Below are 15,562 nucleotides of genomic sequence, written 5' to 3'. Positions count from 1 at the left end.
CTGGCTGGCACCTGGGCTGCAGGGGAAATGTTGGGGAGGAGGTCCTTACTGGTGTCTCAGATTCGGTAAGTGATAGCTTTGGCCAAAAGAGAGGGATTCCCCTCCCCCATCCTAGCTGGGACCTGAGTTTGGCAGAGCAGAGAAGGATAAGGCAACACCTATCCCCAGGGCTTTATCAAAATTCCACTGTAGCTGGAGAAACAGCGCTCGCTTAAGGGGCACTGCATCTAATCTTCTTTTCCAGATCATCTCCTAGTAAAACAGGAAGCAGGTCTTCCTCAGATCTCCTCTAAATCCTTTCTGCTGCCACTGTAATCACTACACCCTGTCTGCCTTTTTAGGTCAGAAATAAAAATGTTGGTAAACTTTTTCTTTTTTTCTGCTGCTGAATATAGGCCAGTAAAAATAAGATGCCCCAGGGAATTAAGGCAAGTTTGAGCTTGTCATTATTCCTACTTTATCCTACCCTCGATGATGTTGTAATGTCTGTATTCAGAAGAACTTTTGGATCTCCTATGCAAGGGAAAAAAGTTGTTCCCAGGACACAGGGCCACTGCTCTTCTGTTCATTTATTGAAAATATATTTATACCAAGTTGGCAAGTATGTGGAACAACTGGAATGCTCATATATTGCTGCTGGAAATGTCAAGTGGTACAATCACGTTGGAAAACAGTTTTGGCAGTTTCTTGTAAACTTAAAACATAGACTGATCATGTGATCCAGTGGTTCCATTCCTAAGTATTTTTCCAAGAGAAATAAAAACATGTTCTCCCAACAGACTTGTACAGAATGTTCATAGCAGCTTCATCCATATTAGCTAAAAGCTGGAATCAACTCTTCTGTCCATCAACATAAATTGTGGTACATCCACATGATGGATGTGCTGCTAGACAATAAAAAGAAATCTCCTATTGATGTGATCAACAGTGTGGATGTACCTCAAATACATTATGCTGAATGAAAGAAACCTGACACAGAAGTGGACATGACTATATTCATTTATATAAAACTCCTCTCTGCAGTAAAAGAAAGCATGTTCAGAGCTGCCAGGGGTCAGAGGAGGAATGAGGATTGATAGAAGTATGATGGAAATAACGTGTACCTCTATGTCCGTCATAGTTCCCTAGGTCAAAACACCTTGTACTGTGCACTTAATATGGGTGCTTTTATTTTTATTGTTTGTAAATTAGGTTGCAATAAAATTGAAAAGACAGGGCAAACAAGAAAAAAAATATGCCACGGATCATTCAACCAATAAGGCATGCAAAACAGTCAGCAAGTCTGAAAATCTGGCTTATAAAACTCTCCTATCAGTACAATGTAAGTCAGGAGCAGAGGAAGAAATATGACTTTTTTTTCTCCCTGCTTACAAAAATAACCTAGTTGCAAAATTATTTAATGGTAAGATGTCAAAGTCATTGAAAGCCCAACCTTTTAGAGGCCACCACTGGGGATGGATTATTCCTCCCCTTTATTTCTAAGCCTAGCATAATACTAGATAGTTTAATATTACTAATATTATTTAATATTTTACTTACAAATACAGAATTCTCCTGATATATTCATTTTTTGTTTTGTTTTGTTGTAAGAGAAAGAAAGAGAGCAAGTACATGCACACGAGGGAGGGGCAGAAGGAGAGGGAGAAAGAGAATCCCAAGCAGGCTCTACACCCAGTGTAAGCTCCATGGTGGTGGGGAAGAGAGGTTGGAGAACTGGCTCTATGATCATGTCCAGAGCCAAAATCAAGAGTTGGTGGTTAAACCAATTGAGCCACTTACGCACCCTGATGTATTTGATTTTTAACTTTCTTAAAGCAATGTATTTTCCACACTCAATTGTTTTTTAAAGATTTATTTATTTGATAGAGAAAGAGAGAAGGGAGGGGAGGGGCTGAGGTAGAGCAAGACAATCTTCAAGCAGTCTCCCCACTGAGCACAGAGCCTGACGTGGGACTCCACATGGGGCGCCATCCCAGGACTCAGAGATCATGACCTGAGTCGAAATCAAGAGTCAGCCACTTAACTGGCCACCTAGGTGGCACCTTGATTCTTTTTACTTTTTGTATGGTTCCACTAAGTACAATTTATTTAACTGGTCTCTTTTTGAAGGACCTTTTGTCATTATTTTTCATTCCTGGAACTAGTAATAGACATCCCTGTAATTACATAGCATGAATATTTCTATATATAAGTTGGCTTCCTAGAAGTTTCTTGGTCAAGTTGCTTGGTCAAAAAGCGTAATAGTTTTAAGAAGGAGAAAAATTACCCCCCTTCTGTTCTGTAGCTGCAGGATATGAGTGGGAGAAGCAGATATATTCTCAGAGATTTAGGTTCTTATAATGCTTTTTTTTTTTTTTTTGACAACATTATTCATTACAAGACATAAGATCCAACTGGCTAATTTAGTGAAAATGGTTTTTCTTTAGTTTTTTTGTTTGTTTTTTAAGATTTTAGTTATTTATTTGAGAAAAAGAAAGATAGAAAGCGAGCATGAGCAGGGTCGGGAGGGCGCACAGAGACAGAGGGAGAAGGAGAAGCAGAATCCCCGCAAAGCAGGGAACCCAATGTGAGGGCTCGAGCCCAGGACCCTGAGGTCCTGACTTGAACTGAAAGCAAACACTTAACTGACTGAGCCACCCAGGTATCCTGAAAATGAATTTTTGTTGAAAGGATTCTGTTTAGTTAACAGGATTGCTGGGAAGTGTTATGAACTGAATAACATTTTGTGGGTCAGTCAGAATCACCACTGTTAACACTGTTTCTATGGGAAAATCTGTTTCAAAGTTCAGAAGAAACCTATTTACAAATAACCTAAATTCACTGCAAGTGGAGACTGCACCTAATTAGTTGTTGGGACTCAAAGATTCTGTGAACACCTGCTGTAGGTTGGGTCTTATATCTAACTGGGCTTCTCCACTAAAGCATGTGTTCTGTTTAACTCCCAGCTGTGTGTATTTACTCAGTTCTGATGCTAACCTCCTAGAGTTAGCACCTGACTACACAGGTTTAGGTGCACAGTTCTTGGCAATACAATGATATAATAATAAGTATTTGGTCTTTGCCCTGGTTCCTGGCCCAAGAGTTTCTAAAATCCTTGGAAATTCCCTGAGAAAAGTGTCTTTAGTTGTTTATTATAAACTCCTTTCAGTCATACCTGAGCTTATGCTCATGAGGTGACCTTGGGGAGCCCCTAGGTAGCTTTAGGATGGGGGATGGTTTCCAGAGAGCTAACAATGTGAATAGAAATTTGGAAATATCAACCCCACTCTACCCTTGCCTCTGGGAAGGGAGAGGGGTTGGGGTTGAGTTAATCACCAATGGCCAATGATTTTATCCGTCATGCCAGTGAAATGGAACCTCCATTAAAAACCCTAAACTGGGATCCCTGGGTGGCGCAGTGGTTTGGCGCTTGCCTTTGGCCCAGGGCACGATCCTGGAGACCCGGGATCGAATCCCACATCGGGCTCCTGGTGCATGGAGCCTGCTTCTCCCTCTGCCTGTGTCTCTGCCTCTCTCTCTCTCTCTCTCTCTGTGACTATCATAAAAAAAAAAAAAAAAAAAAAAAAAAAAAACCCTAAACTATGGAGTTTGGAGAGCTTCTGAGTTGGTAAATGTATCCATGTGCCATGAGGATGGCATACCCTAACTCCACAAAGACAGAAGCTCCGGTGCTCGGGACTCACCCAGCCCTTGACCTGCGTGTGTCCTCCTCTGGCTCTGGCAGTTATCTGTATTCTTTATTTTATCCTTTACAAGCCAGTAAACGTAAGTACAATGTTTCCCTGAGTTCTTTGAGCTACTAAAGCAAATTATAGAACCTGAGGAGAGGGTTGTGGGAACCTGTGATTTATAACAAGTTGGTTCAGAAGTACAGGTGACAACATGAACTTGAGACTGGCATCTGAAGTGTGTTTGAGGGGGTGTCTTATGGGACTGGGCCCTTAACTTATGAAATCTGATGCTAACTCCAGGTATTTAGCGTCAGAGTTAAATTAAGTTGTAGGATACCCACCTGAAGTCTGGAGAGTTGAAGGATTGGTTGTTGATGTGAGAAAAAAAAAATCTTCGCTTTTTTCTTTTGCCAGAACTTAATTGCTGTGAGTCAAAAACAGATCTTAGTAGTCCACAACAAGACTGCCCTCACTTTAATTGCCAAGCCATAGGGGTAGGGGCCCCCAAACCAACCAAACTTCTGATTGGCCATAAATTCAGAATTTCCCATGACTCCCTGAGGTTTGATAATTCACTAGAATGACCCACAGAACTTAGAAGAGCACTGTACTTACAATTACAGCTTTATTATACAGGATACTATTCCAAAACAGCCAAATGAAGAGACACATAACATTTAGTGTGAGGAGCAGCGCAATTCTTCTGTGCCTTCTTGCCAAGACAGGGTATATCACCTCCTGGCACATCACTATGGTTACCAGCCAGGAAGTTCCCTTAAGCCTAGGTGTCCAGAGTTTTTATTGGGGTTTTGATTACCATAGGCATGATCAATTAAATCATTGGTCAGGTAATTTTTTTTTAAGATTTTACTTATTCATAAGAGACACAGAGAGAAGGGCAGGGACATAGGCAGAGGGAGAAGCAGGCTCCCTGGAGGGAGCCTGATGTGGAACTTGATCTCAGGACCCTGGGATCACCACCCAAGCCAAAGGCAGATGCTCAATCACTGAGCTACCTAGATGCCCCTGGTTAGGTGACTAAACTCAATATCCAAACCCCTCCCCTCTTCAGAGGTGGAAAAGTCTAATCCTCTGATCAAGTGCCAGGTCTTTTGGTGACCATCCACCATTCTGAAGCTATATAGGGGCCCACCTTGAGTCACCATTACTATAATAAAGATACTCCTATCACTCTGGAAATTCCAGTTTTGGGGCGCCTGGGTGGCTCAGTGGTTAAGCCTCGAGACCTTTAGGCCCAGGGCATGATCCTGGAGTCTTGGGATCGAGTCCCGCATCCGGCTCCCTGCTTGGAGCCTGCTTTTCCCTCCCTCTGCCTCTCTCTCTCTCTCTGTGTGTGTGTGTGTGTGTGTGTGTGTGTGTGTGTGTCTCATGAATAAATAAATAAAATCTTTTTTAAAAATTCCGGTTTTATTTTTGTTTTGTTTTAAAGATTTTATTTATTTATTTAACAGAAAGAAAGCTCAGAGCACAAGTAGGGGGAGCAGCCAGTCAGTGGGAGAGGGAGAAGCGGGCTCCCCAACAAGCAGGGACTCGGACTGATCCCGGGACCTCAGGATCATGACCTGAGCCAAAGGTAGACACCTAACCATCTGAGCCACCCAGGCACCCCCAAATTCCAGTTTTTTGAATCTCTGTGCCAGGAACCTATGACAACAACTAGATCTATTCTTTTTAAAATTTATTTATTCAGATTATTTATATACACAAATATATTGCTTTACAAATATATACAATTTGTTGTTGGTAGATATATTCTTTATGGTGTTGTAGCATGTATCACAATTATTGTCATTGGGTCTGTCTCCGTGGTAAGCTCTGGGAAGGCAGGAATTCATCCTGTTTGCCATTGAAGCTCTAGAATCTTATTTGGGTCCTGTTAGATAAGGTACACTCTATACATTTGCTGAGAAAAGCAATGAGGTTGGCTCTGAAGTAGTTCTAGACTTCACGTATTGCTTATGCTATAATCAAAAATAACACTTCATAGCCAACGTGTCTATCAGTAGAGAACTAGTTGAATAAATTATGGTCTGCCCATACAATGGAGTAACTATCAAAAAAGAATGAAGCTGCTGTAGATAGAGATGTGTTAATAATGGATAGATCTCTAAGATTATGTAGTATCACCAACAAAAGTGCAGAATAATATTGAGTGGTATACTGTTTTTAATGGGCAGTGTAAAGTGTTTACATCTTAAGTGTACAGCTTAGTGGCTATTTACCAATACATCTGTGTATTGGTAAATCGAGATCTAGAACATTTCCAGGACTTGGAAATCTAGAACATTTCCAGGACTTGGAAATCTTTTTCATATTCCCCTGCAGTCCATACCCTCCAGATGGAACTCTTATTCTGACTTCTCTCACCTTACATTAATTTTGCCTGTTTTTGAACTTTATATCTTTGGAATCCCACAGAATATGCTGCCTATTGAAATATTTTAGTCTGTTACAAATAAATAATGCTTTGTAATCTACTTTTCCTGCCTGGGCGCTATATCATGAACATTCTGCAATAAAAATCTGCAATAAAAATCATGATTTTAAATTTCTGCATTGTAGGTAGTATATTCTTGGTTATATTTAAATGTTTAATTCTATTTTTTTATTCATGCGGGAAGAGGGTTTCAGAGAGTCCATACAGGCATCTGTGGAGAAAATAGGGGTCAAACCTACGTCTCAGGCGCTCAATCTTCCACTACAAAAAGCAAAGTGCTCAAATATGGATAGAGCCTTGCAGAGGTCTTGCATGAGAGCATTATAATAGCAACAAGAATGACTAATAAGTATTAATAGCTCATGACAAGAGAACAAATGCTATTAATTATCTTAATATATTAGGCATATTAGTAATGTTTGTGCAGTGTTATTCACGCAAATATTACTAGCGTATGTCAGGGACAGCTGCTGAGACCTGAGAACCCGGCCCACAGCTCAGAGCCCCGTTGCCCAACCCAGATGTTCAGGGGCCGGGACTTCCAGGGATTCACGCCCGTGAAGCTCTGAGGAGCCAATCAGCACGCAGGAGGCGGGGCCCCGGGAGCGACAGCGGTGCCATCCAATGGGCTGATAGATGGGGTCGCCCCTGGCCAATGGGCGCGCTCCTCCTCGACGGTCGGAAGTGGGGAGGCGGCTCTGGGGGGCCGTTGTTCGGCGCGGGGGCTGCGTGAGGAGTCTCTGTGTGTGCGGCCAGCGGGGTCGGCTGCGAGTCCTTGCTATCGTCCCGGGTGAGTGTGGCCGCGCCCCGCGCCCGGGGACCCCTCCTGCGGCCTCGGGCTCGGGAGGAGGCCGGCATCCCGAGGGCGGGGTGTGTGGGCGCGGGGGCTGTGGGCCCCGGGGGGTCGCAGCCGCCGGGAGAAAGACGGCCACGCCGCGGCGTCTCCTCAGGCCACACTTTCTCCTCAGGGAACCCGAGCCTCGGCAGCCCCGGGCGGCGCCGCCCCTTCGCAGCCTTGGCCAGGGTGTCGGGGAAGTGGGCGTCGTCCGGAGCGCCGCTGTGGGCACCGCGCCCCCGGCAGGGCAGGGCCGCAAGCCGGCGGCTTGCGGTGTAGGGGGCAGGGTGGGGGGGTCGTGCCGGCCCAGTGAGGGCTCAGGCCACGGACCGGTGTTCGAGTCCCCACTCCGACCAACTGTGAGGCGCCTAACTGCCTCTCCAGAATGGGATAATAATGGCTTTCACCTCGCAGGGTTGCGGTCTGGAGGAGAGGGTCCGTGCAAAGCGCTTAGCAGCCAGACTGCTGCTAATTGCGAAGCTGGTGCCCTCTCCGCACCACCACCCCCATCGCCGAACTCCCCGGCGGGGGGGGGGGGGGTGGCAGTTGGCAACTGCCTTCTGCGCCGGGACCCGAGGGGGCAGCGGCGCCCCAGATCCCTCGGAGGGGCTCCTTCTAAGGGTGAAGTCTTGCAGCACCAGAGCGCTTCCTTGCACTCGCTCGCTTGCTCCGTACGGGCTCCGTACGGCGGCCCTTTGGAGTATTGTCGGTTGTCTGTCTGCCTGAAGAATTCGAGGCCCAGAAAGGTTAAAACCCCGTTACTGCAGCGTGGCGGAACCACCCAGCTCGACCCTCGAGGGGCCCACTCCCAGCCCCCCTGCCGCCAGAGGGCACTGCCCTCATCCGAGGCTCTCGACTTGGTCTAGTTTCTAGAGCACACCTAGAAACAGACGGCCCTGAGAAAAGGATCTAGGTTTCTCCGTTTGGGGAACGTGATTTAATTTCATAGGTCGCTACTTCCTTCCCCTTAGTTTACATTTCCTACGGGAGCGGTTATCTTGAGTCATGTAACTCCCTAATTTAAAAGCTTTCCGTTGTTTACCATTGCGCTTGGACTATAATCCGTTATCTTTTCTGCACTGCATGATTAGGCCTTCTTGAGTCACTCACGTTTTTCATTATGCTTTTCCAGATGTACCTTTACTTTCTCTTTCATTACATTTTAGGCCCTCTACGGGATTTGGTTTTCCCCCCGCTCCAATCCTCTTTTCTTCCTCTTTGCACTTCAGGTCTTAGTTTAAATGTCATCTTCCCACAACATTCTCTCACCGCCCTTATCTAAAGTAGATTCCCTTCATCTCCATTTGTCTGTACTTTTCCATCAAAATGCTCACAGTGAGGTATTATCTATTAATTTGCTTATTTTTCTCTGTCATTAATCTGTTAGACACTATATTTCTTTAATTTATGAAGTATTCTTAGTGACAGTGTGGCACACAGGGTCTCAATCGACCTGTTGAATGAGTATGTGCTTTGAAAAGTGAGTTCATTTGGGAATGTCAAAACCATCAAAGAGCCCTTTTGGGGCAGTATTTAAGACCATTTTTGTGTCATGGAAAAGAGTAACCTAAAGTAAATAGTGGTAACAAAATGGCCGGCATTTTACTCTGCAACTGACATCTTGTTTAAAACGAAGGAAAAACTTTACAGTGCACAGACCTGGCAGACACTCTCAACTAAGGATCAAAGTTAACATCATCTGTAATAATAAAACTGTTGACATCATGTGCTTTCTGATATAATGCACTGAGATGAGCACAACATCAGTTCTGTGGTATTCTTGCCAAAAAATGTATTAATCATGAGAAGACGTTGAACACTTAAGGTGAAGGACATTCTACACTTAAGATTTTGAAAGATGAAGAAAAAAAAAAAAGAAAGATGAAGAAAAACTGAGGAAGTATCCTAAATCAAAGATTAAGGAGAGAGAAAAAGATTAAGGAGGAATAACTATATGTGATATGTGACCTTGGTTTAGGTCTTGAATCAGAGAAAGTGAATTAGATGATTCATGAATATGATTTATAGATTAGTTATTAACATTGTATTAGTGTTTCCTGCATTTGATAATTTTACTGTGGTTATTTATGATGTATTGGGTGGTTATACAGGAGTTTTTTGTGCTTTTGCAAGTCATTTTAAAATGAAAACAAAGTAGAATCTAAGTGTACTGGGTATTAAGCTGATTTAATGTACTAGTTTGGTAACATTTTCTGTGTACTTGTTTTTTGTTTTTATGTTCTGCATGTCATCCTAAAAGCAGAAATGTAATTGAAAGTTTACACTTCTTCCTTTGTAGTTTTCAGGAAGAACTAAAGATGGCTGAATTTTTAGATGACCAGGACACTCAACTGTGTGACAATTGGTGAGAAATTAAATCTAAGAAATGTTGGAATGAGAACAAACTAGTTTCTGTTAAGGATTGGTTTATTTATTGGTAGGTTAAAATTGGAACCATGTATCATGTGGAAATAATATGGGACTAAAGCCTTTTTCACAATTTTATATAACTACTTATTTTAGTAATGTAATAAAATGGTAGGTTCAGGTAGCATAGAGAAATGAGTAGAGTAATGAGATGGAGCTGGCAGTCTGGAACTCTGGTACCTACCTTAATGACTTGGACAGTCATCCTACTGTTTTAGAGCCTCAGTTTTTCTTTTCTTTTCTTTTCTTTTCTTTTCTTTTCTTTTCTTTTCTTTTCTTTTCTTTTCTTTTCTTTTCTTTCTCTTCTTTTTCTACTTTCTCTACTTTCTCTATTCTTCTTTCATGAGAGACACAGAGAGCGAGGCAGAGACACAGGCAGAGGGAGAAGCAGGCTCCAATGCAAGGAGCCCAGTGCAGGACTCAGTCCTGGGTCTCCAGGATCACACCCTGGGCTGAAGGTGGTGCTAAACCTCTAAGCCACCAGGGCTGCCCGAGCCTCACTTTCCTAATGTATAAATGGATTTTTTTTTGTCTCTCTGAAAAATATACATTTTAATTTTTTTTAATTTATTTTTTATTCTTAAAAAATTTTTTTTAAGTAGGCACCATGTGCAGCATGGGGCTTGAACTCACAACCCTGAGATCAAAAGTCCCATGCTCTACCAACTGGGCCAGCCAGGCACCCCTCATCATACATTTAAAAAAAAAAAATACAAAAAATATACAATGTTTGGATTAGATGAGTTTTTTCCAAAATGTGTTACAAAGATTTCCCTGTGTGGCTCTCTTGGAGATGATTGGAAGCAAGTTTAGTGAGGTAGGCTCTACATCTAGCAGTGAGAGAGAGTAGTTCAACCAGAGCCACTCAGCTGTTTTATAAAAACATTTTGCTTCAGTAATGGTCCGCTGCTTTAAAAAAAAAAAAAAAAAAAATGAAAGTCTTCTGGCAGTCCAGCTTAATCATTATCACTTCATGATTCCAGAATTGTTTGTGAAGACTGGGTGTAGTCTTATATGTTAAGCTTTCTATTTTGGTGTGTTTAACCCACGTGAGTGACAAGAAAGGGCAACTCTTTCTAGCTGAAATGAAACTTAGGAGTGTAGTTAATAATTTCCTAAGACTCTGGTATTTTAATGATATGTAAGTGCTCTTACAGAAAGCTAAAGAAGAAAGCAAAACGGAACTGTGTTTATGTACTATGTTTAACTTATCAAATTGTGGTAGAAGAGGAGATGTTGAAGAAGGAAAATAATTTGACTCAGATTGGTGTAAAATTCAAGCCAGATAACAATTTTTATTTTTTATTGTCTTTTTTTTTTTTTTTTTTTTTTTGCTCAGGCTTTCAGCAGAATTAGGATATAATCAGAGCAACTGCTGGTTGCTATATTCTTTCCCTTAACAGAATTAAGATTTTATTTCTAGGAGAGTATTTTGCCTTGTAGGGTACTTTTTTCTATTATGCCACTATCACTTTCTGCCCCCCCCCCTCCTTTTTTTAAGATTTTATTTATTCATGAGAGACAGAGACACAGGCAGAGGGAGAAACAGGTTCCATGCAGGGAGCCCGACTTGGGACTTGATCCGGGTCTCCAGGATCAGGCCCTGGGCTGAAGGCAGCACTAAACCACTGAGCCACCTGGCTGCCCCCATTTTTTTTTTTTTTTAAAGATTTTATTTATTTGGGGGAGAGAGAGAGAGCACGAACAGAGGGGAAAGGGAGAAGCAGGCTCCCCACTGAGCAGGGAGCCCAACATGGGGCTTGATTCCAAGACTCTGGAATCATGACCCAAGCCAAAGGCAGCCTCTGATGGAACTGAGCCACCCAGGTGCTCCATCTTTCTGCCAATTTAAATACCATTTTAGCTTTGTGTTTTATATGTACTGTTACTGATACAGCATAATCACTGATGGAAATAATCACAAGAAAACATTGTGATTGTGTAAGAAAGACATTGGCAGTGACATCAGTTAAAATACTCTTATCAGTTCAATTTGAAGGAATCTCAAGGCTGGAACAACATATAAATAACTATGCTAAGGGAGTTAAAAAAAAATAAGTTAAAGGAAAGCTAATGAAAACAGGGTTATTCAAAGCCACAGCAATTTATTTAAAGGAAAAAGATTAGCACAGAAGGGTGACTAAGCCAGCACAAACTTCCCATCTAAGAAACCCTGTTTAAATTCCAGGTTTAAAATTTTTGTTTTTAGAGCCATATTTCTATTGTTCCCTAAGAAAAGTTAAGGTAATCTTCAAAATGTGACCTGCCAGGGTGCCAGCCTGATTGAGTTGGGCATAGAATTTACTAAAAATAAAGTAATACATTTAAAAAGTTTAGAGGCACCTGGCTGGCTCAGTCAGTAGAGTATGCAACTCTTGATCTCAGGGTTGTGAGTTCAAGCCCTACATTGGGCATGAAGCCTACTTAAAAAATTTTTTCTTAAGTTAAAATAATGAGCGGCCATTATATCCACTGGGCCAGTAAAAATAGTTTGTTATGATTGAAGATGTTCTTGGAAGTTCTCTCTCTTCTGTTGGGGTAGAGTGTGGTTCTGGGGAACAGGAGCTTCAGTGTTAGAAGGCTTCAACTTATAGGGGTGCATGGCTGGCTCAGTGAGTTCAAGCCCAGTGTGGGTTATAGAGATTACTAAAAACAATACCCTCCCCCACCCAAACTTCGACTTTTTATTTTTGCATGTATTCAAGAACTGATTTCTGGCTCATTGTGTTTAGCATTTAGAAGGCTACTGAGAATTTTTTTGGAAGCTTTGGCTTGCCTTTCAGTCATTTCTATCTAAAATGAAATTTCATTTTTAACTTGCTAGTTCCTCTTTGGGGCTTTTAGCAGTTTTATCTAGGTACGGAATTGTGTGCTCTCATCTCATTTAAAACATCTTGATTTTATCGGTAGATAGGAAGCAAGTATATTGGTATTTTGTCTGGTTGGAATGTTTTATGGGACTATCTTGGCTGTTAAATTTAAAAAGAAAATAAAACCAGCAGAGGAATGTTACATGTAATTGTTGCAAATATCTCTTTCAAAGTTTCCCAAGAGGTGAAAATGTATCCTAGTAAATACTCATACCCTAATGGTCATACCCTAATAGCTACATTTGATTTTTGTTGCTTTATGTTATTATGTGGTCCTCAATATTTTTTGGTCTAATACTAAAATTTTAGTAGCCTTGGGGATATAGAACGTTTCTGTGTCAATAAGTTATTTTGAATAGCCCTGTAAAATAAAAATTATAGTCCTATTTTCTTGATTCTTACTGTTAAAATTATTTTAAGAATTATGAATCTCAGCACCCTAAGCAGTAATTATTAGACAGCTTTTTGTGGCATTTGTGCATGTATGATGTATAATCATGATACAGCTCTACTTTCATTTTGTTGGTGTACATTTAAGGTAGCCATTTTTTATTTATAAATAAAGATTTAATTTATTTGACAGAGAGCGTGCAAGCAGGGGTAGCAGCAGACAGAGGGAGAGGGATTATCAGTCTCCCTGTCTAGCAGGGAGCCTGATATATAGGGCTCAATCCTAGGGTCCTGGAATCGTGATCTGAGCTGAAGGCAGACACTTAACAAACTGAGCCACCCAGGCGCCTCACCACTCTCTTAATATTTAAACATTTTTTAGTCTGGCCTGATTTTCATGTAATACCACTGTGCATAGTTTAGTCAGTAATGCTTGCCCTTTCCCTTTGATCTGTTTCTGTAGCAAAAAAGAGATTCCTGTGTTTAATTTTACCATCCATGAGATCCACTGTCAAAGGAACATTGGTATGTGTCCTGTCTGCAAGGAACCATTTCCTAAATCTGACATGGAGAGTCACATGGCTACAGAACATTGTCAGGTGAACTACCAAGTACTCAAATGTTCGTAAATATTATACTTGCTATTTTGCAATAGCAAGTGATCATGTTGTCACAAAGCCAGTTTACTGATTGTCACTTCTTACCATAGGTGACCTGCAAATGTAATAAGAAGTTGGAGAAGAGGCAGTTAAAGAAGCATGAGGTTAGTTTCCTTGTATCATGAAGAACATGAGTCACCATGGGCCAGTATTACTGAACCACATGCAGAGCAGTAATCTGATTGAGTCTTATTTCTCTATCAGCTCCATGAACATTGTCTCTTAAAGCCTATTTAAGGCTTTGACTTTTTGCTGTCAGATTCAGCTATATGGCTATTGTGCCACATGCTCAGGCCTCAGAGCCTTTCTCTTTGGAACTGAGTCTGTCGTTTCTGTTGGAGTTTAGCTATTGGCAACCTCAGTGAGTGCTAAACCAAGCCTGGGCTTGCCAGTGTAGTATAATCTCTTTAACACGGAGTTTGCCTAATATCTTGTAATTTCCTTTTGACTTCCTTAATTGTTTGGGTAACATGGTGTTTATTTTTATTTTATTTTATTTTTTAAAGATTTTATTTATTCATGATAGACACACAGAGAGAAAGAGAGGCAGAGACACAGGCAGAGGGAGAAGCAGGCTCCATGCCGGGAGCCCGATGCAGGACTCGATCCTGGGGCTTCAGTATCACACCCTGGGCCAAAGGCAGGCGCCAAACCGCTGAGCCACCCAGGGATCCCCTAACATGGTGTTTACACCCAAAGAAGTTTCTAAGACTGTATTTGGTGAGAACAGTATCATTTAGTCCCTATGAGATAAAACTGGCCATAGTTAAGTGAACATTGTTTTTGTGAACGAGCATATTAATTCACCAGTTAAAAAAAGAATCCCAACTATTTAGTTGGTCACACAGTGTGTATATGTAAAAATTGATCAAGGTAAGCACTTAAAATTGTGCATTTCATTTTATGTACCTAAAAAGATAATTTATAATATAAAAAAATAATTCATATTTATTGTAGAAAAATTGAAAAATATAAGAAGAAAACAATAACCACTCCTAATTCCACAGCACATATTTAAACATCTTAGAAATACTTTGGCACTCTTATTATTTTTTCTGAGTATTCAACCTATGTTTTACTAGGCTTCACCAACAAAGGGGGGTTATGATTGAGGTCACATTAACAGTAATGAGTATTTTTCTGGCTCTAATTTTTACTTGCTGCATAAAACAACCTCCAGACAATTGTCCTGGCTTCCATCTTCTCCCCTCCAACTATTTTGAGGAGTAACATTATAATACATCAATTATTATAAAGGTACAAGCACAAAGTATTTCCTAACATTACTGCAAATTAAACCAAGATGGTTGTAGACCAGAGATTAAAGAGCTTTTTAATTCTCAAAAAAAAAAAAAAAAGATAACTTTATTTGGTGTTTTGATGAGTTACTAGCACTTTTTAGGACTGTTAACAAGATACTGTATTATCTGGTATGTGCCAGCAATTTTTGCTCTTGGCTGTTGAGTAACTTTTTTTTTTTTTTGGCTGTCGAATAACTTTAAATCAGTGGCATTTTTCTAAATTTTTTTTTTTTTCCATAAAAGACCTTTCTGAATTAGTGTTACAGCTACATGGTATATAATTTATTTATTTATTTATTTATTTATTTATTTATTTATTTATTTTTATTTATTCATGAGAGACACACACAGAGAGAGGCAGAAACACAGGCAGAGGAAGAAGCAGGCTCCATGCAGGGAGCCCGATGTGGGACTTGACCTTGGGACTCCCAAGATCACACCCTGGGCCAAAGGCAGGCACTAAACCACTAAACCACCCAGGCGTCCCTATTTATTATTTTTTAAAGATTTTATTTATTCATGATAGAGGGGGAGAGAGACAGACAGACAGACAGACAGACAGACAGGCAGGCAGAGGGAGAAGCAGCCTCCATGCAAGGAACCTGATGTGGGACTCAATCCTGGGACTCCAGGATCACGCCCTGGGCTGAAGGCAGGCACTAAACCGCTGAGCCACCCAGGGATCCCCGGTACATAATTTTAAAGTTGCAGAAGTGTATATGTAAAAATTGTCTCTCTTCTATTCCTGTTCCTAGGCCTTCTTTAATCATTTTCTTGTGCTTTTTACGAGAGGTATTTAACGCATGCACAAAAAAATGCTAAAAATGTTTAAAGTAGCATTTAGAATAGGACTTGGGTTTAGTTTGTATGAAAAGAAATGTTTGCTCTTTGGCACAGTGGTTGTAAAATACCTAAACTTTTGAAATGATGTTACACTGAAGTTCTGAGTTT

General features: G+C 41.1%; 1 protein-coding gene across 2 annotated transcripts in view; it reads left to right on the top strand.

Annotated features, from left to right (window-relative positions):
• The window catches only part of TRAFD1 (TRAF-type zinc finger domain containing 1), a 52,203-nt gene that overhangs the window by 20,305 nt on the left and 16,336 nt on the right, over positions 1-15,562 (top strand). Inside the window, exons 1-4 of one of the 2 annotated variants that reach the window (XM_041728933.1) lie at positions 6,811-6,919; positions 9,264-9,329; positions 13,115-13,250; positions 13,361-13,414. In XM_041728933.1, coding sequence (XP_041584867.1) covers positions 9,283-9,329; positions 13,115-13,250; positions 13,361-13,414 — 237 coding nt within the window. In that variant the 5' untranslated portion in view covers positions 6,811-6,919; positions 9,264-9,282. Of the gene's footprint in view, positions 1-6,810; positions 6,920-9,263; positions 9,330-13,114; positions 13,251-13,360; positions 13,415-15,562 lie in introns of those variants that run through there. The other variant, XM_041728934.1, reaches the window with a different exon arrangement.

The sequence above is a fragment of the Vulpes lagopus genome, chromosome 14, assembly GCF_018345385.1.
Source record: "Vulpes lagopus strain Blue_001 chromosome 14, ASM1834538v1, whole genome shotgun sequence".
Lineage (NCBI taxonomy): Eukaryota > Metazoa > Chordata > Mammalia > Carnivora > Canidae > Vulpes > Vulpes lagopus.
The sequence above is the reverse complement of the archived record's forward strand: the minus strand, read 5'-3'. Positions and strand labels throughout refer to the sequence as shown.